The sequence below is a fragment of the Theropithecus gelada genome, chromosome 13 (genome assembly GCF_003255815.1).
Source record: "Theropithecus gelada isolate Dixy chromosome 13, Tgel_1.0, whole genome shotgun sequence".
In the NCBI taxonomy this organism is placed as follows: domain Eukaryota; kingdom Metazoa; phylum Chordata; class Mammalia; order Primates; family Cercopithecidae; genus Theropithecus; species Theropithecus gelada.
In genome coordinates this window covers 105,611,944-105,636,731 of record NC_037681.1, presented here as the reverse complement: position 1 = coordinate 105,636,731, position 24,788 = coordinate 105,611,944, and the positions used below count along the sequence as shown (strand labels likewise).

Below are 24,788 nucleotides of genomic sequence, written 5' to 3'. Positions count from 1 at the left end.
TGTAAGAGTATGTTATATATTTTGGGTACAACTACATAGAGGAATCTTAAATGCATTTTGCTGAGTGAATGAATCCAGACCCAAAAGGCTGCATGTTGTATTATTTCATTTACATAATATTCTGTAAAAGGCAAAACTATAGAGACAGAAAACAGATCAGCGGTTGTGCGGAATTGTGATAGAGGGAAAGGCTGACTACAAAGCGACAACACAAGCAAATTTTTAGGGTAATGAAATTGTTCTGTATGGTACTATTGTATTGGATACATTACCCATTTGTAAAAACCCATAGAACTGTATGCCACAAAAAGTAACCTTTACCGTATTCAAGTTTAAAAGAATATAAACCAGGATTTCAAGGGAAACCAAGATGGAATGCAGACTGTAACAAATAAATTTGTTTACAATTGTATGATATAATCACACTAAAGGCAATAAAGAAGAAAGAAGCTGACTTAAACAACTTGGGAAAGTGTTTTGACTAGATACCATAAGCTAAAGGGGAAAATATGCAAATAACACTCTTTTCAAGCTGGAAAATTGTCTTCTCATTGTGTCTGAAGCTTTGCTTACTTTTCTTCTCCACATTTTTTTTTTAGTTCTTTATTTCATCTTAAAAAAACAAAAACCCTAAAATTGTCCAGGCATAGTGGCTCACACCTGTAATCCCAGCACTTTGGGAGGCTGAGGCAGGTAGATCACATGAGGTCAGGATTTTGAGACTAGCCTGACCAACATAGTGAAACCCCGATTGTACTGAAAAAACACAAAAAATTAGCCCAGCGTGGTGGGTGGCAGGTGCCTATAATCACAGCTACTTGGGAGGCTGGGGCAGGAGAATCGCTTGAACCCAGGAGGCCAAGATTGCAGTGAGCTGAGATTGTGCCACTGCACTCCAGCCCGGGCAACAAGAGTGAACAAAAAACAAACAAACAAAACAACAACAACAACAAAACACCCTAAAATTGTTTAAAAAACTAAAATCATATCCTGTTTCTTAACCATTTCAAGCATTGGCTTAGCTGAGATGGTTTCAAAGATTCAGCCCTGTACACCTGCAGCCTGGCTTCCCAACTTTCTTCACATCATAGCACATCTGGAAAATGGCATAGTTGTGTGGTGCACTGATGCAAATGGACAAGGCCGACTGGACAAGTCTACCCCAGCCTCATCTGGCTCCCTAAGGGTTTGAGCATATCAGTATCTTAGCATAACTACAACCTATTCCTGCACTATTTCCCTTACCACTTGGGAAACACTCTGAACGCCCCTCCTAACCACAGTATTTAACTGTCCTTGGCCAAATGAAGACAGGATGTAGTCTGTACCACTACAAAAAAACGAATTTTGACTATTGGTTTTTCTGTCTGCAAAGCTGACTAACTTAATCAGGGAATAATTCCTGATACTGGTCTCATTAGCATCAATCAACAACCAATTGGCCTACAGTTTTTGAACTAACTTCTACCAACCTTACCTTTTCTTTCATTTTTTCCACCTTGTATTTGAGCTGGGGCACTACACTGTTGGGTGGCAAGCCTTTTTCCAGTTGAGTCACAAATTTAGCATATTTAGAAACTTGACTATTTAGGACTTCTGGATCCAGGCAATCGAATTTGGACTATGAAAAATTTAAAAACAAAGCAAAACAAGTTAAAACATAAAGTAAAAGTCAAGTTTGAAATACTAAAAAATCTTTTAAAAGTTAATCCAAATCTACACTGTGCTTTTGGAAATGGCTTTACTTATTAAATTGCTAATAATATTATATATCCAGCATCACCTGTTTATTCCTGAGGGTCAATATGCATAAACTCCTCGAAGGAGACAAATAGCTATTTTTTTACTCTTGCTAACCAGAAATTTCTTACCTAGTAGTCTTCTATTATTTGATTATATACCTGTTTAATATAAACACTTTAAATTCATAAATTATTCATAAAATTATAGAGCTATATGCTTATATATAGATCTTATATATAGATCTATAATTGTTTTTCTCGGTTATGTAAACATATAAGTATACACATATATTGATATGTCAGATAGCCACACATATATACTGATGGCAGTAGAAAATTTGTAAACCTTCATTTTTCTTTATTCTAAATCCATCATTTTCCTTCTGCTCCCTAAAGGGTTTTCTTGTGCATTTCCTAGGGTGAATGCATCCCATGTTGGAAGCCACTGCTCTAATCCATGGTGGTAATCAGAAAATTCTTTTTAAGCTGCTGCTTCTCAAGAATATTTTTTTACTTCTGAGATAAGCGATAAATGAGTTAAAAGAGTTATAATTGGTGTTATAGCATATATTTGTTTTTTATTTTCTATTTTCTCCACCAAAGGTAAGTTCTATGTTTGAACTTTGTTCTTCTTATTCTCCAGTGGTACTCCCAGCACCTGGAACATATTTTCTATGCTACTGTTTTTTAACCAAGGCATGTGTCTTCTAATGATAGGCATCAGCACAGGTAGGATGAATAAGAAGTATAAAACAATATTTGTGAGGTTGATAGTATTTCTAACATGTCCATACCACACTTGAAAGTATAGGTGGCCATCTATTTTGCCTCGTAGAGAGGTGACCCTTGTTAAGGATTGAATGTAGGGTAGATCCTAGAAACAAAACTCTCTGATGGCTGTTGATATTTGGCTTCTTAATTTAAAAAGTTTACTATTGAGTTCTTAAAGGAAGATCCTAGATTTTATCACTCTATCCTATTACAGTGAACAAAATGGCTTCCTTTTTCAAAGGACAACAAAAGTAGAAACCTAAAGTGTGTAGATCACAAATAAAATCCTACAATCCTTAAGAACATTGAAGTGTATGATGACAACATTGTGTTTAGAAACCACAAAGTGATTAAATATCACACAGCATTGTCCATTGATGCTTCCATTATGTAGCCTTCTAATATGCAGGACCTGAGAAGCCTGGCTTACAAGAATACTTTCTTTTCTGTAGCATACAGTGACATAAGGACCTTTGTGCTTTTCACTGGAAAGCTTATAAAAATTCTCAGAAAATGATACCATTGCATATTTTACTGACATTAAGAAAAGCACCAGATTGTTAAAAGTTATAATTCAAATTATTACAATTTTAAGATTAATTCATACAAAAATAATTTAAGAACTGAAGGCTTTTTTTCCCTACCTTTAACCATTCTTGTTGGAGTTTATCCCATTCAGAGAAAGAATCCCAGAGCAGTTGTTTGAGCTTCAGTTCAGCACTGACTTCTTCCAAAGCTTCAAACTTGGACACTTCTACCTTTAAAAATGTAGTACACAAAATGCGCAATTTAGTTTTCAGATATAATGAGCATATGCTATTCTCCTATTAGTAATTTTTGGTACAGTGATTGCTTGGCAGAATGTGCATCCTAAATGGATTAAGAAAAGGAGCACTAGAAACAAATGAAGAAAAAAAGAAAACTCCATAAAACCCCACATATATTAGAATTTCCATTACAGTAACAAAATATAACTCCTGGTATTTCCTTAGAACTTAAATATTCTCCAAAGACATAAATATTATAAGAGTAACACAGGCATTCTTCTTTGAGTTGGATTATATATGCACATATATGTTAGGGCTTCTAGGGAAAGCCGATGAGTCTTTAGAGGCACTGATTTCTATTGGGCTTCTGTACTTAAATGGCAGAAGATGATGATGACTGTGCGGTAGCTGGTGGGGAAGATGGTGAAGGACATCTTAAGATGGAGAGGACAGCATGGTTTCTGATTCTTTTCTAAACACGGACTTTATATGAACCCCATGGAGAGTAAGGGTGTAAGAAAATCTGAAGAACGTGTTTTCATGAGAAGTGTTTTAAGCTTGCCTTGGCTCAAACTGGGGAAACTTTCAGGGAGTTGGTTACACAGAAATTCTTGGACTTTGACATTAGGAATTTAGTCTTGTCTTCCATTAAGTGTCGCAAATGATATCCTGCACCCTAGATTAGTTAGGCTTTCACGCCTATTCTCCAAATAATTGAGAGCCACAGAAGGAAGGCTAGATCAGAGGCAATCAGGAAGGAATCAGTCATGAAGTCATAGACAGGGAAGATGGAAGGAGGAAGATACACTTTCATTTCAGGTTCTGTGTTTTTTAAAAATTAATTTTTTAACTTTTCTTTTTATTGTGGTAAAAACCACATTAATAAGATCTATTCTTTTAATAAATTTTTAAGTGTAAAGTACAGTAATGCTAATATAATAATGTTAACAATGTTATTTAATGTACTTTTTCTAATACTTTTTCACGTTGCACAACTGAAACTTTATACATCTAGAACAACTCCTCATTTCCTCCTCATCCTAGCCTCTGGAAACCACCGTTCCACTTTCTGCATATATGAGTTTGACTACTTTAGATATCTCATATAAATGAGATCATGCAGTATTTGTCCTTTTGTAGCTGGCTTATTTCACTAAGAATAATGTCCTCCAGGTTCACCCATGCTGTGGCATAGCAGGATTTTCTTCTTTTGTGAGGCTGAGTAAAATTCTATGTTATGTAGATACCACATTTTCTTTATCCATTCATCTGCTGATGGACATTTTAAGTTGTTTCCTTATCTTGGCTATTGAGAATAATGCTGCAATGAACATGGGAGTACAAATATATCTTTAAGAGCCTGATTAAATTATTTGGGATATATGCTCATAAATGGGATCATTGGGTCATTTTTAATTTTTTTAATTTTTGAGGAACCACCGTGCTGTTTTCCATAGTGTTCGCACCATTCTACATTCTCATCTACAGTGTAAAGGATTCCAATTTCCACACATCCTTGCCAATATTTATCATTCATTTTATTTTTGTAATGGCCATTCTAACAGATGTGAGGTGATACCTTCTTGTAGTTTGATTTTAATTTCCCTGATGATTACTGATGTTGGGTGTCTTTTCACATGCCTATTGACCATTTGTATGTCTTCTTTAGAGAAATGTTCATTCAAGTCCTTTGTCCATTTTAAAAACTTTTTTTTTTTTTTTTGGGCTATTGTATTGTAGGAGTTCCTTATATATAAGGAGTTTAGATAATAACCTCTTATCAAGTATATAATTTGCAAATTTTTTCCCTCATTCTGTATGTTGCCTTTTTACTCTGTTGATTGTTCCCTTTGCTTTGCAGAAGCTGTTTAGTTTGATGTAGTTCCACTTGTCTATTTCTGTTTTTGTTGCATTGGTTTTTGGTGTCACATCCAAGAAATCATAGCCAAGGCCAATGTCATGAAGATTTCTCCTACATTTTCCTCTACGAATTTTATAGTTTTAGGTCTTTTAAGTCTTTAACCCATTTGTTTTGAACTGATTTTTGTGTAAGGGTTCAGCTTCATTCTTTTGCATGTGAATATCCAGTTCCTTAACACCATTTGTTGAAGAGACTATCCTTTCCCTGTTGTGAATTTTTGGCACCTTTGCCAAAGATGAGTTGACCATATTTGTTGATTTATTTTGGGGCTTTCCATTCTGTTTCATTGGTCTATATGTCTGAATGTATGCTAGTACCACACTATTTTAATTACTATAGCTTTGTAATATGTTTTTAGATTAGGAAGTGTGAGGCCTCTAGCTTTTTTCTTGTTTCTCAAAATTGCATTGGGTACTCGAGGTCCTCTGTGGTTCCCTAAAAATTTTAGAATTTGTTTTCAATATTTCTTTAAAAATGTCATTGGGAATTTGATAAAGATTGCATTGAATGTATAGGTCACTTTGGGTAGTACAGGTATTTTAACAATATTAAGTGGTCTAATCAATTAACATGGGATATCTTTCGATTTATTTGTGTATTATTTCATTTCTTTCATCACAGTTTTTTAGTTTTCATGTGTGAGTCTTTCACCTCCTAGGTTAAGTTTGTTTCTACTTTATTATTATTATTTTTGATTCTGTTGTAAATGGCATGCTATTTTTTATGCTATTTGGATTGTTATTTATGCTATTTCTTTATTTTTATGCTATTTCTTTATCTTTTGGATTGTTTGTTGTTAGTATATAGAAATGCAACTAATTCATGTAAGTTGATTTTGTATTCTGCAACTTTGCTGAGTTTATTTATTAGTTTTAATTTTTTCCCCCTGGAGTTTTAGAGTTTTCTACATATAAGATACCTAGAATATGCTGGATCCTGTCACTACTCCAAGACAGGTGATACAGAAGTTTGTCCCTTGAGCAGTCCCCTGATAATGTATCACATTGGGCAGCCACTTCAAATCTTTCCCTGTCCAGGTAGAAGCTGAGATTTGGGAATTCTTGCTTGCTTACTCTGCACTGAGTCAGGGGTGGTGGGAGGGGTGTTAATGGCTAGTGAGTGTAAACTGGTAGAAACTGTTGCTTTTGTTCTCAGTGGTTCCAACCTGGGGCCTTTCCTGTCCATAATCAAATTCAGGCAAGAGAGAAACCAGTCTCTCAGGCAGACCCCTAAAGTGTCAGAATGCCGTATATTCCATCCAGTCTGTCTTTCCCTCCCTCACCAGGGAGAAGCTGAGAACTTCCTCCTAACTGTGTAGCACTATGCTGGGGGCAGGAATCACAGTGAAAGGGTGTTAGAAATTATTCTACTGGTTTCAATCAGCTGATTTTATACTTGCCCAGGGTGCAAGAGACTCTCAACTTGCCTTTGTATTTCTGACAAAATAAGTTGGTTCAGGGGTTGTTGAGTCAGTGTGTCCAAGGGAAAAAGGAGGGGCTGGGGCTTCATACTCTGCTGTCTTGCTGACAGGACCAATGATATTCTTTCTTACTCAAGGAGTGCTCACATGTGAGTTGTAGCTTTTTTTTTTTTGAAATGGAGTCTTGCCCACACTGTCACCCAGGTTGGAGTGCAGTGGTGCGATCTCGGCTCACTGCAACCTCCGCCTCCTGGGTTCAAGTGATTCTCCTGCCTCAGCCTCCCAAGTAGCTGGGATTACAGGCACCTGCCACCATGCCTAGCTAATTTTTCTTATTTTTAGTAGAGATGGGGTTTCATCATGTTGGCCAGGCTGGTCTCGAACTCCTGACCTCGTGATTTGCCAGGCTTGGCCTCCCAAAGTGCTGGGATTACAGGTGTGAGCCACCGTGCCCGGCCAAGTTGTAGCTTTTTATCAAGTAGTATTTCCTCCATACCTTGCTCCTTACTACATACCTTCCTGTCTTGTAGGTCAGTTAACTCAACCTGGGAACAACTTTGAACTCTAGTTCCTACACACAAATCTGCCTCAAGTATCACCAGCCTTATTGGCTGGTATCAAGTTCATAATTTTCAGATTTCTCTACCAATCCCTGGACCCTGGAGTAGACAGCATGTCAGATCACTTTCTGATCATCCATCTGGGGCTCTGAAAAGACAGGTGCATTCCCCTGTGAGGTTCAAGCATGTTCCTCCAATATATTTGGGGAGACCAATGGCATCTTCCTTATTGCTAGGGGCTCCCTGGTTTTGTCCATAGGAATATTTTCTTTTCTATTCTCTTTTCTTGTTGTTGGTCTCTCTAAAAGCTATTGAAAGCATCTGCATCTCTTGACCTTTTCTCTTCATGTTTTTTGAGAGACTTCTTTTAGCCTTTCAAATATACCTTTTTTATTTCTATTTTTTTATTTTTTAAGACAGGGTCTCTGTCACCCAGGCTGGAGTGCAGTGTCACGATCTTGGCTCACTGCAACCTCCGCCTCCTGGGCTCAAGTGATCCCCCCCGTTTAGCCTCCCAAGTACCTGGGACTACAGGTGTGTGACACCATGCCTGGGTAATTTTTGTATTTTTAGTAGTGATGTGGTTTCACTATGTTGGTCAGGCTGGTCTCAAACTCAAGAGCTTAAGTGATCCAACCACCTCGGCCTCCCAAAGTGCTGGGATTACAGGCATAAGCCACTGCTCCTGGTCCTCAAATCCACCCTTTTACAACCATTTGTCTCTGGCTTAGCTGGGGATGTCATTTTTATCAAATTGGCACATAAAACCAGTGTAAATCAGGTAATATTAATGGAATCATAACATACATATGAATGTAAAGGAAGCCTGAATATTACTTAAGAAAGGATAGTGTGGTTTTAATTGACCACATTTAAAAATCCACTTATATTTTAACATAGAAAGTACAGTTCCTTGTCTGAAAGTTTTGCATAATTCACAATTATTTTAATAAGAAAGATATTTGGTATCTCATGTGTATTAGTCTTTAAACACTTCAAAGGCAGGGAACATATCATATTTTGTATTTGAGACTATTTGTAGCATGCTGACTAGCACATAGTTGTCCAAATATTGAATGTTTACAGTTACATTATTGAAGTCCTTGTGCATATATGCCATTTCTATACACACATTTCTAAGACAGATGGTGTAAAACTGTCATTACCTTAAAATTCTTCTGATAGGACTTATACCGAAATGCACGTTTCTGAAGATCAGCCAGAACAGATTGCAGATTATTCAATATGAGCCTTATTTTGTCTTGGTCAGCAGAGATATCTAAAATCTGTGGATCCTGTAAATTTAAGACAGTTTTTGGTTAGCCATTCCTGCTTTTTGATAAAGATCAATTAAATTAAATGAATTAATAAACATTTTTTAAAAGATTCCTTTAATTCTCTTTTCTTTTGATTTTTAGAAATGATGTTTAAAATTGTTGCTTTCCTGAATTTTAAACCAATGCATAGACATTATAAAAAGTACGCATTTGTATAAAGTGCCATGGAGATAAAATTGTTTTAAAACATTACCTAATATATTCTTCCTCATCTGCTTTCATTTCCTACACTTCTTCAACCAACGTGACCTCAGATAAGCAGAGGTGAATGCAACAGGGAAGAGAAGGAAGGGGATATGATATAAGGTAAATTTCCACTATACAATAAAGGAATGGAAAGGCCTTTGTATTCTAAGATGATAGAAGAGAGAAAATGAAAAACATAAATGGCAAGACATATGTTTTATGGCTGACCTGTTAGGATTGAAACCCCAGTGAATGGGAACGGAATAGTTCAGGAGCAAAGCAAAAGCATGTAACTAGGTTTGGGATAATCTGAGAAAACTGAAGGAATTTCAGAACCATTATAGCAATAGCTCAGGGAGGCTAGTTAGTCCATGTCTTAGTCAGCATGGGCATGCATTCAAATTGGCAACGTGCTCTACATTAGTAAAAGCCAAGGGATGTGTCCAGGAAGAAGGGGCTTATATTGACATTCTGGTGTCTTGTGACTTGGTATGATATACACGGAATCCTGAAGTTCTCATGTGTCTTGATTCTGGTAGTGGGAACTGTTGTGAGAACTGATGGACCAGAAGATGTCTGAGGCCAGGATGAGAAAGCTACAGATTACTTGGGACTGTAGGTTATGGAAGCAATGATGGATTGCAGCATAGGGGCTAGCATGGTGCCTAAAGAACCAGGGAAGACCCTTAGTTAACAGCAACCGGGACAACCAGGTGCAGCCCAGCCAAACTGCACTGGAAGCTGCTATGGCCCAGAAGGTAGCATGAAGAACAGACGACCTGCCTCCCCCATCTATTCGCCATGAGGGAATGCAAGCTTCCCTTTATGGGGCAATAGGTAGGACGGGATGGTGGCATAGGTGGCCCAATAGGAAGTTTAGATTTTCAGTTGAATTAAAATCTATTCAAAAGAGACCCAGGTAGAATGGAACAGACATTTCAAACTGAAATAAATTAGTATTAATGGTCACATTTAGGTTTTCTCCTGAATTCCCCACAACAGCAGGGATGAGGGTCTTGATAGCAAGAGAGTATCATTTATGGAAATGATGAAGTTACAGTCCTTTGCCCAAGAGAATTAACTTCAAACTTTCTACAGAAAAAGCACTAGTTAGAATGAGCCCACGCTTTCATTTTGTGTATGTGCATCATGCTATTTAAAATGCATGATTTGCATGCAGATATTAATTGCAGCACTATCCACAATAGCAAAGATATGCAATCAATCTAAATGCCAATCAATATCAGATTGGATAAAAAGAATCTGGTACATATACGCCATGGAACACTATGAAGCCATAAAAAAGAACAAGACTATGTCCTTTGCAGGAATACAGATGGAACTGGAGGCCATTATTCATAGCAAATTAATGCAGGAATATAAAACCAAGTATTGCATGTTCTCACTTATAAGTGAAAGCTAAATGATGAGAACACATGGACGCAAAGAGAGGAACAACAGACACTGGGGCCTACCTGAGAGTGGAGGTTGGGAGGAGGGAGAGGATCAGAAAAAAATATCTATTGTGTACTAGGCCTGGTACCTGGGTGACAAAATAACCTATGCAGCAAATCTCTGAGACATGAGTTTACCTATATAACAAACCTACACATGTATCCCTGAACCCAAAATAAAAGTTTTTTAAAAAATAAAAAATGCATGATTATACATCAAGCATGTGCTGGCACTTTTGCTTTCTCTAATGATCTATGAATACATAAATATTCATACTTTTTAACGGTATGCTGTGTATAGAATACAGTATATGGTACAGCAATTAATAGCAGACTATTAACCATTGACAGTAGACTGCTTAAGCTTGAATCCAAATTCCTCCATTTAGTAACTGTGTGACCCTCAGCAAATTACTTAACCCTGTACTCTAATTTCCTTTTCTGTAAAATGTGAATAATAAAACCCTAAAGTGTTCTGAGGTTTAAATGAGTTAAAACATGAAAACATACATAAGAATATTTCTAGAACTATTACTCATCATTGCCCAAAATGGTAAATAATCCCAATTTCCATCACCCATGAAATGAATCATTGTAAAATACAATAAAATACTACATAGCAATAAACATGAATAAACTACATCCACAAATAGCAATATGGATAAATCTTAGGAACATATCAAAATAAAATAAAGGGCACACTGTGTGGTTCTAATTGATAGAAGTTCAAAAATAGGAAATTTATAGCATTCCTGCTCCAGATGGCCTGCCACTGCCAACACGCCTGCTGCAGGAGGGAGGCATGGCTGGGGCTGCACACTCCATGGAGCCAGTGGGAGTTAGGGACAAGTGGGAGCCTGTCCCTTCCAAGCTGGGGTGGGAGTTGCTCGGGTGCAGCTGTAGCCACTCAAACTGTTGCTGTAGACTCAGGCAGTCCTGTGCTCTTGGGGGCATGGGAAGGCCCCTCTGCCCTCGCAGGCTTGGAAGTGCCTGCTTCCGCTGCCTGGTCTCTCCCTGCTCTGATCTTGGAAGGGAGAGAGGCCAAGCAGTGGGAGAAGGCACTTCTTCGATCTTCTCTGATCTCGGAGCAGTCAGGGCCCAGCCCCGTTGCCATGAACAGCAGCAGGAGGCAGACAGATTCCTGGATGGAAGGGGGTAGGTCCCCAGTGAGGCCCCATGTTGGTCTGAAGGCTGGGGGCTGGGCTGCCAGTCCCACAGACTGGAGTAGGAACTTGTGATGCTTTTTCCAGCTTGCCCATTATCCCCCATGGGCCCATCAGTGTACACTTCCTCCTCTCTGAGGTTCATAAAGGCCCTGGGCTCAGCCAGAGCCGAGCAGACAATGGGACAACCAGAAGCAGAGGGGAGCTACCCTCTCTGCTGAGAACTTCAGAGACCTGCAGAGATGTCATCGGGGCTACCAGTTGCAGAGAGTAGCAACCCACTTCAGGGCCTCCTGTCTGCTAGGAGCTGGGCATACATTGGGACAACCAGCTGCAGAGAGGAGCTATCCTGTCCAGGCCTTCTCTCTGCTCAGAGCTGCAGAGATGATGGGACAACCTGCCTGCAGAGAGAAGCCACCCATTCCAGGGTCTCCTCTCTGCTGAGAGCTGAACACTCAATGGGATGACCTGCCTAGAGAGGAGATATCCAGTGCGGATCTCCTCTGAGCTGTTCTACTGAATAAAGCTCCTCTTCATCTTGTTCACCCTCCACTTGTCTGCATACCTCATTCTTCTTAGATACAGGATAAGAACTCAGGCAAAGGTGCTACCAGCCACAGAGGTTTCCAGCCAGAAAAATGACACCCCAAAGATCCCATAACAAAAGGATTAGTAATTAGGAGGGGACACTAAGGGTATCATAATGCTTTACTGACTTGAGTAGTGGATGCATAGATGTGTTTATTTTCAGATAATTCATTGAGTTGTACAGTAATTAGTTTTGTACACTTTTGTCTGTAAGAAAATACAAAAGTGCTTCAATACAAAAGTAAAAACAATGCCAAGTCCTTCGAACACTGGTTGACAAAGAGGAAGCACACAATGTGAGCTGTTTTTACATTTCCATGTTAATACATGTAAAGGTATACTGTAATCTTTAATGTCTGTACTATATTCTTTTGAGTCAGTGTACCCTATATCTTTTCTATTGTAAAAGTGGTACAAGGTAACTAAATATTCTTCACTACTAATTATCAATGTATACTCTGTCTCTTCCTAAATGAGAATTTTCTAATATACTAGCAAAGTTTATTTTCATTTTTTATTTAGCTTTTAGTTTAAGTTCAGGGATATATGTGCAGGTTTGTTATACAGTTAAAATTGTGTTATGGGGGTTTGTTATATGAATTATTTCATCACCCAGGTATTATGCAAACTTTAAAATCGTGACAATAGCTATAAAATGTGCTAACAAGTCGTTAAAACTCTTCAAAATAAAAAATACAAGTTAGGACTAGAATTTAATTGGCTAAATTCAATTTTAATATTACATACATGCTTTGTGATAGTCTGAAATGTATTCACTACTTAAAGCGAGATTTTGAAACATTAATTTTTTTTTTTTTTTTAAACATTAATCTTTAAGTAGCAGCTCAAAGACGTTGTTGCTTGGTTAGAACGAAACTACAAAAAACTAAAGCTACATCAGTTAAATGTGTTCTCTAAATGGTTTGAAGAGTAGTCTTAATTATTCTCACCACAAAAAATGATGTATATGAGGTGACAGACACATTAATTAGCTTAACACTTTCACAATGTATACGTATATTGAAATATCACATTATATATTGTAAATATATACAATTTTTATTTGTTGACTATACTTTAATAAACAAATGTAATAGTAAAACTTTGCATAGATTATTTTTACAAAATAATGATTTAACTTACCTGCGCTTGCAGTTTTACTTCATTCACTTCGTTGTTTAATTCTTCAAGATCACTACCCAAATGCACACAAAATTGCTTAATGCTTGATTCTCTATCACCCACTGATTTATCAATGGCATTCCGAACAGCAACAATGGATGGCTTCATAGTTGCAAAAACAGCAAAGTCTTCAGGAGGTGTGGGTACCTGGTATTGTTCAATAAGCTTGTACATTTGAGTCACTATATTCCCTTCATCTTCAAGGCTTTCAATCTAAATGGAAACATAGTTTGCTCATTAAATGTAACAGAGTCCTAGTTCAGTCTTGAAGTTTGTTCTAATAGGAGACAGCCACTGTACAATATGAACATTTTATTAGTCTGTTCTGCCGCTGCTAATAAAGACATATCCGAGACTGGGTAATTTATAAAAGAAAGGTTTAATGGACTCACAGTTCCACATGGCTGGGGAGGACTCACAATCATGGCTAAGGACAAGGGAGAAGCAAAGGCATGTCTTACATGGCGGCAGGCAAGATAACTTGTGCAGGGGAACTCCCATTTATAAAAACCATCAGATCTCATGAGACTTATTCACTAACATGAGAACAGTATGGGGGAAACCACCCCCATGATTCAATTATCTCCACCCGGCCCCATCTTTGACATGTAGGAATTCAATTCAAGGTGAGATTTGGGTGGAGACACAGCCAAACCATATCAAACATCAAACTGTGAATAGTCAGCACAGAAGGAGTGTATTATAACGTAACAGTCAAATTGGCTAAAGCCTGCTAGAAGATAGTCATTGCTATAATACAGGTAATCAGGTTAGGAGGTAAATTATTCAGAGCTGGGCTCTTATAAATGTTTCCTCTTTCTTTCTGTTTTGTTCTTTTGTTGTAGTAAACAGTGCCAATATTTAAAGTTTTCTAAGAAAACATGTGCTGTGCGGTTGTTCAGCTGTAATATCTGAGCTTCTAGGCATGTGTGATGGGCAGTGATCATCCCAGAGCAGCCAGAGGGATCGACAAGCTGTGGACTTGGCTGCATAGGTTTAGAACCCAGATCTATGGTGAGATTCCCACTATCCCTTAATAAATTATTTTACCGCAGCCCAATGACTACTAAACATCTTCACTTTGATTTCTTACTTTCAGTGGACAGTATTGCTTGTCTTTCCTAATTTTCTGGCAAGGGATCCCCCAGTTTTGGGAAAGTTCCTTACCCCCAGCTCTGCCACATGGTTATAGAGGGAGCAGACATTTTCACACTAGTTGGCCCAATTTCCTGGCCACAAGCTGAACCAAGGACCATCAAACTGTGATCTAAAGAACTTAGCTCAGTCTGACCTTTCTCTTGAACACAGGAAGAGTTAGGACTGAGGCCATTTACTTTCATGTGGAAACAGAACAGGTCATTAACATGAGAAGATAACCGCAGACAGGTTTTTAGAGAAATAGTTCTCAATCTTTAGCTTCCATGGCAATGACCTTGGAAAGCTTGTTAAAACAAATTGCTGAGCCCCTCCCAAGAGTGTCTGATTCAAAAGGTCTAGCAAGTCATAAAAACACTGTAGTCATGGAGGGTGGGTCCCAAGAATGAACATTTCTAACCCATTCTCAGGCGATGCTGCTGCTGCTGATTTGGAGTCCCCGTTCGGGAACCATTGTTCTGGAGGAGCAGAGATGAGAGAAGGAGAGAGGCCTTTTTGTAAAGGCCTGGCTCTATCCACACTTTAGGATTCTGAAAGATATTCCTGCAAACTTAGAATAAATCTTCCCATTTTTCTAAGCTATTTATGTGAGTTTTTGTGACTTTCAACCAACATTTCTAACACCTCGAACAAATTATGTATAGAACTAAGTCTCTCTACATCAAGATCTGTTCATCTTCCTCCATTTCCTCTATTTTGGGTGATTATATATCCAGGTTTCTCTGGGAATGTCCTGGGTTTACACTTATTGTCCTAGTACAATGATTAATAGTGTCTCTTTCACTCTCAGAAAAACGTACCGATCAGACAATGAATTATGTAGCCTACCCTCCCTATATTGGTATGAAATTGCTAAATACCCATTCCCTGCAGAATGATACCTATAAGTCACCTCATTTTCCTCTCACTGTCCCCTCATTCAGTTGCCCATCAAGTCCTTTCAATTCTACTTAACATCTTTGTAATTAATTTCTTGTCTCCTATCTTTGAATAGCTACATAGAGTTCATCAACTTTCAACCAAACATTCTTTCTCCATAGCATATCAATTGCTAAATCCTGTTTTTGTCACGTTGCCTCCTGTCTTTGCACATAGCTTTCCCTCTCCCTGGAATGCCTACCTGAATGTTTCATGTATTTTATGACAGCTTAAATATGCCATCCTCCACACAGCCTTCTGTAACCCATAGGCAAGAATTACTACAAACTTCCCAGTGCTACAACAGTATCTTATACCTATGCCCATTGTATCAAAATTATCTGCTTGCATTCAAGACTCAACTTCTTTAAAGCAGGTTTATTCATTGTAATTTTTGCACCCTGCTAAGTGGTGTTCACTAAACTTGCTGACTGAATGAATGAAGATCCAGAAAAAGTTTCTGTGTGTGCAGAAAATCTCCCTAAAGGAAGTTACTTTCCAAACACACCATCCAGCAAACACAGACAACTTCCTGGAGATAGGACACAGTCTATGTTTTCTGCATACTGCATCAACTTGCTGTTCTGGAACCACAAGGTGATAGCAGCTGACCCTCTGCAGCCATTGATTATGATGTGACCCTACCTTCCTGACATAGTTTATAGAACAGCATAGGAGCTCTGAATCAATTTACTAGACCTTTAGAATCAATATTGAAAAAGAGAGATTATCTCTTTCTTGCCGACTGGCTAGACTTGCAAGCTATAGTTTGGGAGCTGCTGGTGGCCATGCTTACTGCTGTGGTAAGAAGCAGCAGAAGTAGCTGTCTGCAGAGGGAGAGAAGTGAAGCAGACCCTTTTTTCTCCCCACCTCCACCTCCCCACTTAAGCAGGTTTGTGTTGGGTTTCTTTCATTCTTAACAGTAAGTTTCCTATTAAGCAGTCAGACTTCCATTATGATTAATATCTAGATTATAATGGTATTACCATTTACTAAAAATTGGAATTCCAATAAACTATGGTTGAGAACATGGGCTTTGCAGTCAAAGAAACTCAAATCTAAATTCTAACTCTTTCACATCCATACATGGCTGTGATCTTGGATAACACATCCTGTTTTGGTTCCTGTTTCCTTATCTGCAGAATGAGGATAAACATCAACACTTCTTAAGCTTTTGTGAGAATTAAAAACGTAATGCATGTAGAAAATGTAATATGATGCCTGACTGTAAGAGTCTGATAACTGTCAGCTGGCTTTATTCCTGTGATGTAGAACATCCACTTACTTTGAAAGTGTTTCTGATATTTTGACAGCTGTCTTTCGCCCTTTAGTCCTTCACTTTTTCTTGTACTATGTCTTCCTTCCTACTACAAGATCTGGAATATTGAGTTACATGAGATAATCAACTCACCCGTTCCTGAATTTCATCAAGAAATAATAAGCTATGAACATATTCTGTGGTAGTAGTTGGAACAAACTCAAGTTTATACTCTGCATCTTGTGCCTCAAAGATAATGGCATCCACTTTTTTCTTGCTTTGACGAGGAAGCATAAAATTTAGCACCTAAGAAAGAAAATAACATGTGAACTGTAAATAATTGAATATTTTCATTTTATTATATATTTTAGACAAATCCTAATGGGACATCCGTTAAATCAGCAGGTATTGGAAGCAGCAGTGCATACGAAGAGACTTTTTCTCATTAAATCACTGCTAGTTAAGTGTGAAAACAGGAAGGCTAGGTTTTGAAGATCATTTCTACAGCTTACCAAAAATTTTCCATAAATGCTCTAATATCTTGCAAGTATGCTTTCTGCTTCTTCATCCTATGTAGTGGATATTGTGCTGCCCTGTTCAGCATCAGTCCCACTCTTTTCATGTTGGGTGCCAGCCATGCAGTTTGAGGGAAACTGATATCTCCTTCAGAAACAAATATGGAGTCTGACTGATCACTTGGCAAATAGGAGCATGGCTTTTTTGGCCAAAGTGATCAGATTAAGGTTGTATCAATCCATTTTCACACTACTATAAAGAACTGCCAGAGACTGGGTAATTTATAAAGGAAACAGGTTTAATTGACTCATAGTTCAGCATGGCTGGGGAGGCCTCAGGAAACTTATACTCATGGCAGAAGGTGAAGGGGAAGCAAGGCACCTTCTTCACAAGGTGGCAGAAAGGAGAAGTATGTGACAGTGCAGGAAAAACCATGATTTATAAAACCATCAGATCTTGTGAGAATTCACTTACTGTCAGGAGAACAGCATGGGGGAAACCACCCCCATAATCCAATCACTTTCTGTCAGGTTCCTCCTTTAACACCTGGGGATTACAATTCAAGATGGGATTTGGGTGGGGACGCAAAGCTAAACCATATCATGTGTGAACCTCTGACTTTAGTTGATTCAATCAGATAAAGGCCCACACTTTTATTTATGGCTGAGAGAGATATATACTCAGAACCCCAATCTTTCTCTTTCTCTCCCCATACAAACAAATAATTGGCTTGTGAAGCTTTTGACGATCATTTCACAAATGCCTTAGGATGAAGCCTGCACATAGGAGGTTCAGGAAAAAGAATGAAAGAATTGGTTCCTTGGTAACAACACTGAGCTACTAGATCATACCTCCTTGATACTGACCCAATCTCTGGACTTTTTAGATGCATATGCCAATAACTCTTCTGATTGCTTAAGCCAGTTTGAGCTCAGTATTCTTGGGCTTACAGTAAATTTATACCCAAATATTTCTTGAGCATACAGTAGCTAAAAAATGCTTGTTGAAATTGAATTAAATTTGCTCCAGTTATATAATAATTATATATACATAAATAAGTATATATATGTATATATATTTCTTTTTTTTTTTTACCAGATGAAGAAATAAAACTCTAGAAGGAAGACCGATACTATACAGTTAATTAATAACAGAACATATTAACACGCAGGTCTGCACTCTTTTATACAGTGCTCTATCTTCTATCATCTATCGGAGCCAGAAAATGTTTTCTATAAGGGCCAGATAGTAAATATTTTAGATTTGCAGTCAATACAGTCTCTGTCACAACGACTAAACTTTGTCCTTCTAGGAAGAGAGCAGCCATAGATGATATGTAAATCATTGTCACGGCTGTGTTCCGATAAAACCATATACAAAACAAGAGGCAGGCTGGGTTGGCTCTGTGGGCTATAGTTTTCCAATCCCTGTTTTATATCATTGTCTCTCTGTGGGCATTGGGAAGATACAAGTATACTCTGGCTCCAAAGGAAGTTATTGTATTGGTTCTGAAACTTATTACAGAAATTTCCTAGTTCTATAACTTACCAAAACATAATTAGACCTGTAGGGACAATTCCAGATCAGAAACTGATTTCCTAAACTTGATCTTGGTGGTCTAAAATCAACCATCACTGCCTCTGGGATATTAAGCTGTTATAGTAGTATCCTCTCTGCAGGTCTTGAAATGCTCCGACAATAGAAAATGGAGGAGGAGCAAGAGGCCAGTGTGAGTCCTGCAGTCCCCTCCATTATCTCATCTAAAAAGCTGATTCTGCTTGTGACAAAAAGACTATAGAGCTTTTCCTAGAAATTAAGGATGTCCAATAGTATTATGTTAATTTATATATTTGCAATACTATAAAATAAATAATAATAGGTTTTTGTGCAGTAGAAAAATCATAAAATAATTGTAGAGGAATAATTAATTTTTTTCCTAGTTTATAGTTACCTCTAAGCATCGCAAGGGTGATGGAATTAATTTTTCTCTTAGCAGCCTAGTGTCAATGAGCAGCAATCCTACATTTCTGGTGGGTCTGAGAGCTACTGCATCCTTGTGCTGTTTGTGGTATTTTTCCAGTTGTTGACTAAAAAAGTTAACATCTACATAAAAAAATTCACATAAATCATAAAATATACCACATTGGATTTTAAAAGATCATTACAAAATATATTAAAAATCATTGCATTGATACATTTACACATATATGTATAATGTTATTATCTGTAGTTAGAGTATCTCATGTAACTTTAAAACGCTAATTTGGATTGCTTTATAGTATTTTATTCTTGTGATAAAGAAACTAATATTTTATAATGTAAATATGTCTTCTGGCTCTTATGAAGAGATGACAGATGAAAATAATTTGCAAGTGCATTAGAGAATCTAGTCTGGAATTGACTAGATTTCAGAGCTAGGTTGGTTTCAAGTTGAGCTTAATCTAAATGTTCTCTCCCACGTGGTATCTCAAAGTAAAGCATTTTGAGAATATAAACAACAAATTTTGAAACATAAGAGATCACACATAGCTAAAATTATCTCTGTTCCTCTTTCCAACACATCTCTCTGCCATTCCTGCACCCTACATCATGGTCAAGGCCTTTATCAATTTGCATATGCTGTAGTTGCATTTTGATAATCTTCTTGCCTCTCTTTTCTCCCTCATCCAATCCATCTGGAACCAATGGAAACCTGATTATCCTTGAATACACTCTCATCATACTATCAGACAAAAATAGCTCTCTCTCTAATGCATATACAATTCCAAACTTCTCTGCTTTCTTTCAAAATTCTGTACCTTCTGGGCCTCTAAAAATTTAGCTAATTTTATTTCTAATTACCTCCTACATTTGGGTCAAATTGATTTCCTTACTGTCTGCCCTTTTTCCTCTTTCCATAACCTTCCTCCACCACCCCAAAGAGAAAAGGCTACTGTTTCCTGCCTTTACTCATGCTATCTCTTCTCCTAATTATAAGGAGTAGTTTGATATAGTATAAAGAACACACCAGAGAAAGTATTAGAAGACCTGAGCTCAGGTCTTTAACCCATGTGTGGCCTTGGGAAAGTCACTTAGTCTTTCTGAGCTTCGGCTACCTCATAATATAAAACAGAAACAGCAATTATCTCCCTTACTCACTTCAGAAGGTTTTGATTTGTGTATTTTTGAAAGTCGACTAAATTAATGTTACATGTTCTGATAAGTCCCATGGTAAGGATACCTGTATAATGCTGCATTGTTTAGTATTTTCCAAATTTATTTGAGCACCATCTTTTTTCATGGTATCATGTAATTATCCCTCAGAACAGTGCCAATGAACACAACTTTCAGAACCATTGATTTGGTCCAAAACTCTTATTTTATAGATAGAGAAATTGATATCAATTGAGGTCGTATGACTGGGCTATGGCCACATGGCCAAAAAGGAATAAAAGATTAAAGCCAGTAGTTGGGAAATACAATTTCTTTTTTCTTTCTTTCTTTCTTTTTTTTTTTTAATTGAGATGGAGTCTTGCACTGTCCCCCAGGCTGGAGTGCAGTGGCCACAAGATCTTGGCTCACTGCAAGCTCAGCCTCCTGGGTTCACGCCATTCTCCTGTCTCAGCCCCCCGAGTAGCTGGGACTACAGGCGCCCACCACCATGCCTAGCTAATGTTTTTGTACTTTTAGTAGAGACGGGTTTTCACTATGTTAGCCAGGATGGTCTTGATACCCTGACCTCGTGATCCACTCACCTCGGCCTCCCAGAGTGCTGGGATTACAGGTGTGAGCCACCGCGGAGAGGCAGTACGTAAAACGGTTAAGCAGACAAGCTTTCAAGTCAGAGAAATTAGATCTGAACTGCTCACTAGCTGTTTAATCTTGAAGTTGCCTTATCTCTATTGATCTGTTTTTTTTTTTTAATAAAATGGTAATACTAATACTCTCCTCAGAATTGTGAGGATTGGATGAAATGTCTAAATATTACTTAGAACAGTATCTACCATGCTGTAAGTGCTCAGTTTAGTGTAGACATTATTAGTAAATGCTGACATTTATAGGAATTTGGTGGTGAAATGTGGCTGCTTGTCAGGAAGCCAGAACCCATCTGCTGGTCGTTCTCTGAGGTGGGACAGGGAGCAGCCTGGTTAAAAGTTCAGTTAGACATTTATTAAGGATCTATAATATGTGCTAAGCAATGTTGTAGTCGTTTGAGGATATAAAATAACAGGTAAGGGTGATATCCAAGGGCAAAGCCCATCTCTATAAGCCTCTGGCAAACAATTGGATTTAGTGGTTTAGGATGTATTGGGGGGTTCCAAACAGAGGAGGAGCACAGAGGTTAGGAGTCCAGGCCAAGGTACTCCAAAGTCGCAGCCATCAGAGTGTTGGGACTGGGAGACTTGGTTCCAGGATTGGGTTTCAAAGGCAGGACCAGCAAGACAAGGCAGGACTCACTGAAGAGCAACCTAGGAGCCAGGGGACTGTACCCTGATGGGAACTTGCTGAGGGATCACAGTTATTCAATGTGAGGACTGTGGTAGCAGGAGGCTAGGAAGCCTTGGGCTCGGGATATGAGTAGAGTTCAGGGATTAGAACTGGCTATTTTGATCAGGCCTCCTTCTTGTGCCAAAATTCCAGGCTCCATAGCCTGCTGCCACTGTGATGCCAGCACAGGAGGCATCATGTCCTCACGTCCCTGTCAGTGTGCTTCTGTTCAGCACACACTAAGTCTCCGTGTGATCGTGTTGCCGAAGAACAGTGGAAGTAGGCTTGTCTAAATTTTGCTTTCTAAATTGGGGCCCCATGTTGGTCTAACAACTTAGTATCTTGAAAAAAAGGAGTCAGTTTCAGATTTTTAAAATTTAAGGGACATAACAATCAGATACAATGCCTGATCTTGGACTTGATTCCTGGCCAAATCAGCTGGAAGCTGCTTTACTTGGGGAATTTTGAATATGGAGTAAGTGAAGATATTAAGGAATTGCTATTTCGGTGGGGGGGGGAGGGGCGTGGGATGATACTATTTCCATTCTGTAGAAACATGTTTTAGAGATGCCTATTGAATTATTTAACTTAAGAATGCAGTGTCTAATTTACTTTAAAATGCTTCAGCATAATAAAGAATAAGGAATTGAAAGAAAAACATAAATACAAAAACAAAAAATTAGTGCTGGTTCATAGAGCAAAGTATCAAAGTAATTATATTTATATATAAGAAAATAAAGCTCATGAAACAAAAAATATGAAAGACATGCATGATGCTTTAAAATAGCAAACAAATATACTTATTTTTTATAATTTTCTGAGAACTTCCTTGCCTGAAATTGCACTTGGATATTATAGATCATCTTCCTTTGTTAAAGACCGTATTAGTGAAATAAAATAGTTTTCCCCAGGTCTAATTTCATGACTAAGAGTTGTTGATTCACACCCACCAGATCTTAATGTAGTCCCAGAAGAAAAAAGAATAAGTTCCTGAGATAGAAAAACTTATGTAAACTTTATTTAATGGAATTGGTAGAGATATCCATTCCTTTCAACTCCTTCTCATATGCAGGTTATATATTCTTAGCACCGATACAACTTTAAACTAAAGGATCAGCAATTAGGAAGGAATTGCTTTCCATAATATCCTGAAATAAAACAGTAATACTGAATAAGGAGAAAGGAAAAAAGTAATTCTATAGAAAATAACCTAGAAATGAATTAACTCTTGCCTTTTTTCAGGCCAACTCTTTTGGGCTACCATTTGTGTCCCCAAACACCACCAAACAGAATCCTAAAAGACAACAAATCTCATATCCCTAAAAAAATAATTAGTAAGTACAAATGGACAAGTTACCAGGTTCCTGAAGTTTAAGAGCTTGTAAATCAAGACTTTCATTTTCCTTGAAGAATAGCTGGAACTTTTCAAAGGTAGCTGCATAGAGGCGGGCCGATTCAAATGCTGCCTGAATGGTTTCCTAAATGTTATAAATAAGCAGACAAATATGACCATATTTTTGTTAAGCAGAATTTAATTCAATACAACTAAACAAAGAAACAAGCAAGCACACATACTCTATGCCCAATAGTATGTTTTGATTTGGGAAACATGAATGAAGGAAGATACATTCTTGATGTCAAGGAGTAACTCATGGATTCGAGAAGAAACTGTTATGAAATAAAAAAAAAAATTCATCTTTAAACCTGACTTTTGAAGAATTATTCCTGTGACTGAAAGGAAACACACTTATAATTTGTTTCTGCTTCATGGTGAGCTTATACATTGATAGTAAACATATGGCAAAGAGGCAATTCTTGTTTATTTTCCCAACTGCATATTTTATGTCAAAGCATTTTTGAACAAAGGCAAACCTGTTTAGCATGTCCAAAAAATTGCTTGCTTAATCTTACTATCAAATCCTTGGCATAAGTCAGTCTCTTATTCCAAAATGTCCTTCATACTTTGCCATAATAAAAACTTTTTCTTCACCTCTCTTAAACTCGGTTCTAACCCATATTTCTCCACTTGGTTTTTTAAACCAAGACAATGATTTCTAATCATTTCAGTCCCTTTAATAACTGTGTCAACATATATTATCATATGTTCAAAGTCTATGAAAGGCAGTTAGGATTCACCTGCTGTTGGTCTTGGTCCATGCCTACTTGGCTGTGCTCTACACCTTTTCCTTGTGTTTTCTACCAAGACTTGTAAAAGCCTGCAATTTGTCCCAGGAAAACTAGAGGTGATCAATGGAATTGCACACATCCAACACACCAATGCTAGGGAAAGTGACTCAGTTATGCCTTGCGGTAGTAGAAAATTTAATTACAAAGAATAGCACATGCCCTATATGTCTACATTTAGTTATTTGTTCATTTATTTTGTTTTAATAGGCTTTTATGAATATTCCAGAATGTTTCTGTTCTTTTTTTATAATAAACATTGAAAAAGAACTTTATCAAACTATGTTTCCTTTGAACTGACTAAATAGTATCTCTGATATGTCATCATGCAGGTGCTAGAAACAATATAAGACTTATAAGTGGAAAACCCCACTAATGTTCAAAATATGCTTTCAAAACATTTTTATTTTGAAATAATGTATGATTCACAAGAGTGTTACTGGAATAACACAAGGAATTTCATATTTCTGTCACCAAAATTCCCTAAATTTCAACAATTTATCATATTTACTTTATAAGTCTCTCTCTATATACTTATTATTATATTCTGAACCATTTGGGAGAAGGTTACAGACATGTGGCACATTTACCCCTAAATATTTCAGGGGTTACTTACTAAACACAAGGACATTTTATTACATAACCACAGTATAATGGTCCAAATCAGGAAATTAACTTGAATATTAATACTGTTACCTAATTACCAACCTCATACAAATTCTACCATTTGTTCCAGTACCAAATTTCATAGTAAAAGGAAAAAACATTTTTTGTTCTGGTCTACTTTCCTACCTAGGATCATGTATTGCATCTTTTCATATCTTTTTGGTTTTCTTTTTTCTTTCTTTCTTTCTTTTTTTTTTTTGAGACAGAGTCTCGCTCTGTCACCCAGGCTGGAATGCAGTGGTTCCATCTCGGCTCACTGCAACCTCCACCTCCCGAATTCAAGCAATTCTCTGTCTCAGCCTCCTGAGTAGTGGGGATTACAGGCACCCACCACCACGCTATTTTTTTTTTTTTTTTTTTTTTTTGTATTTTTAGTAGAGACGGGGTTTCACAATCTTGGCTAGGCTGGTCTTGAACTCCTGACCTTGTGATCCGCCCACCTCAGCCTCTCAAAGTGCTGGAATTACAGGCATAAGCCACCGTGCCCGGCTGGTTTTCTTTAATCTGGGACAATATCTCAATCTTTCTTTGCC

The 24,788-nt window shown here is 37.7% G+C and overlaps 1 protein-coding gene across 1 annotated transcript in view; it reads right to left on the bottom strand.

The window, feature by feature from the left end:
• DNAH6 (dynein axonemal heavy chain 6) overlaps positions 1-24,788 on the bottom strand; it is a 326,626-nt gene that overhangs the window by 248,440 nt on the left and 53,398 nt on the right. Inside the window, exons 12-18 of the mRNA XM_025353865.1 lie at positions 22,763-22,883; positions 18,890-19,041; positions 16,576-16,728; positions 13,053-13,304; positions 8,348-8,476; positions 3,158-3,271; positions 1,478-1,621 (exon numbers count right to left, since the gene is read on the bottom strand). Of these exons, the coding sequence (XP_025209650.1) occupies positions 1,478-1,621; positions 3,158-3,271; positions 8,348-8,476; positions 13,053-13,304; positions 16,576-16,728; positions 18,890-19,041; positions 22,763-22,883 (1,065 nt within the window). The remainder of the gene's footprint in view (positions 1-1,477; positions 1,622-3,157; positions 3,272-8,347; positions 8,477-13,052; positions 13,305-16,575; positions 16,729-18,889; positions 19,042-22,762; positions 22,884-24,788) is intronic.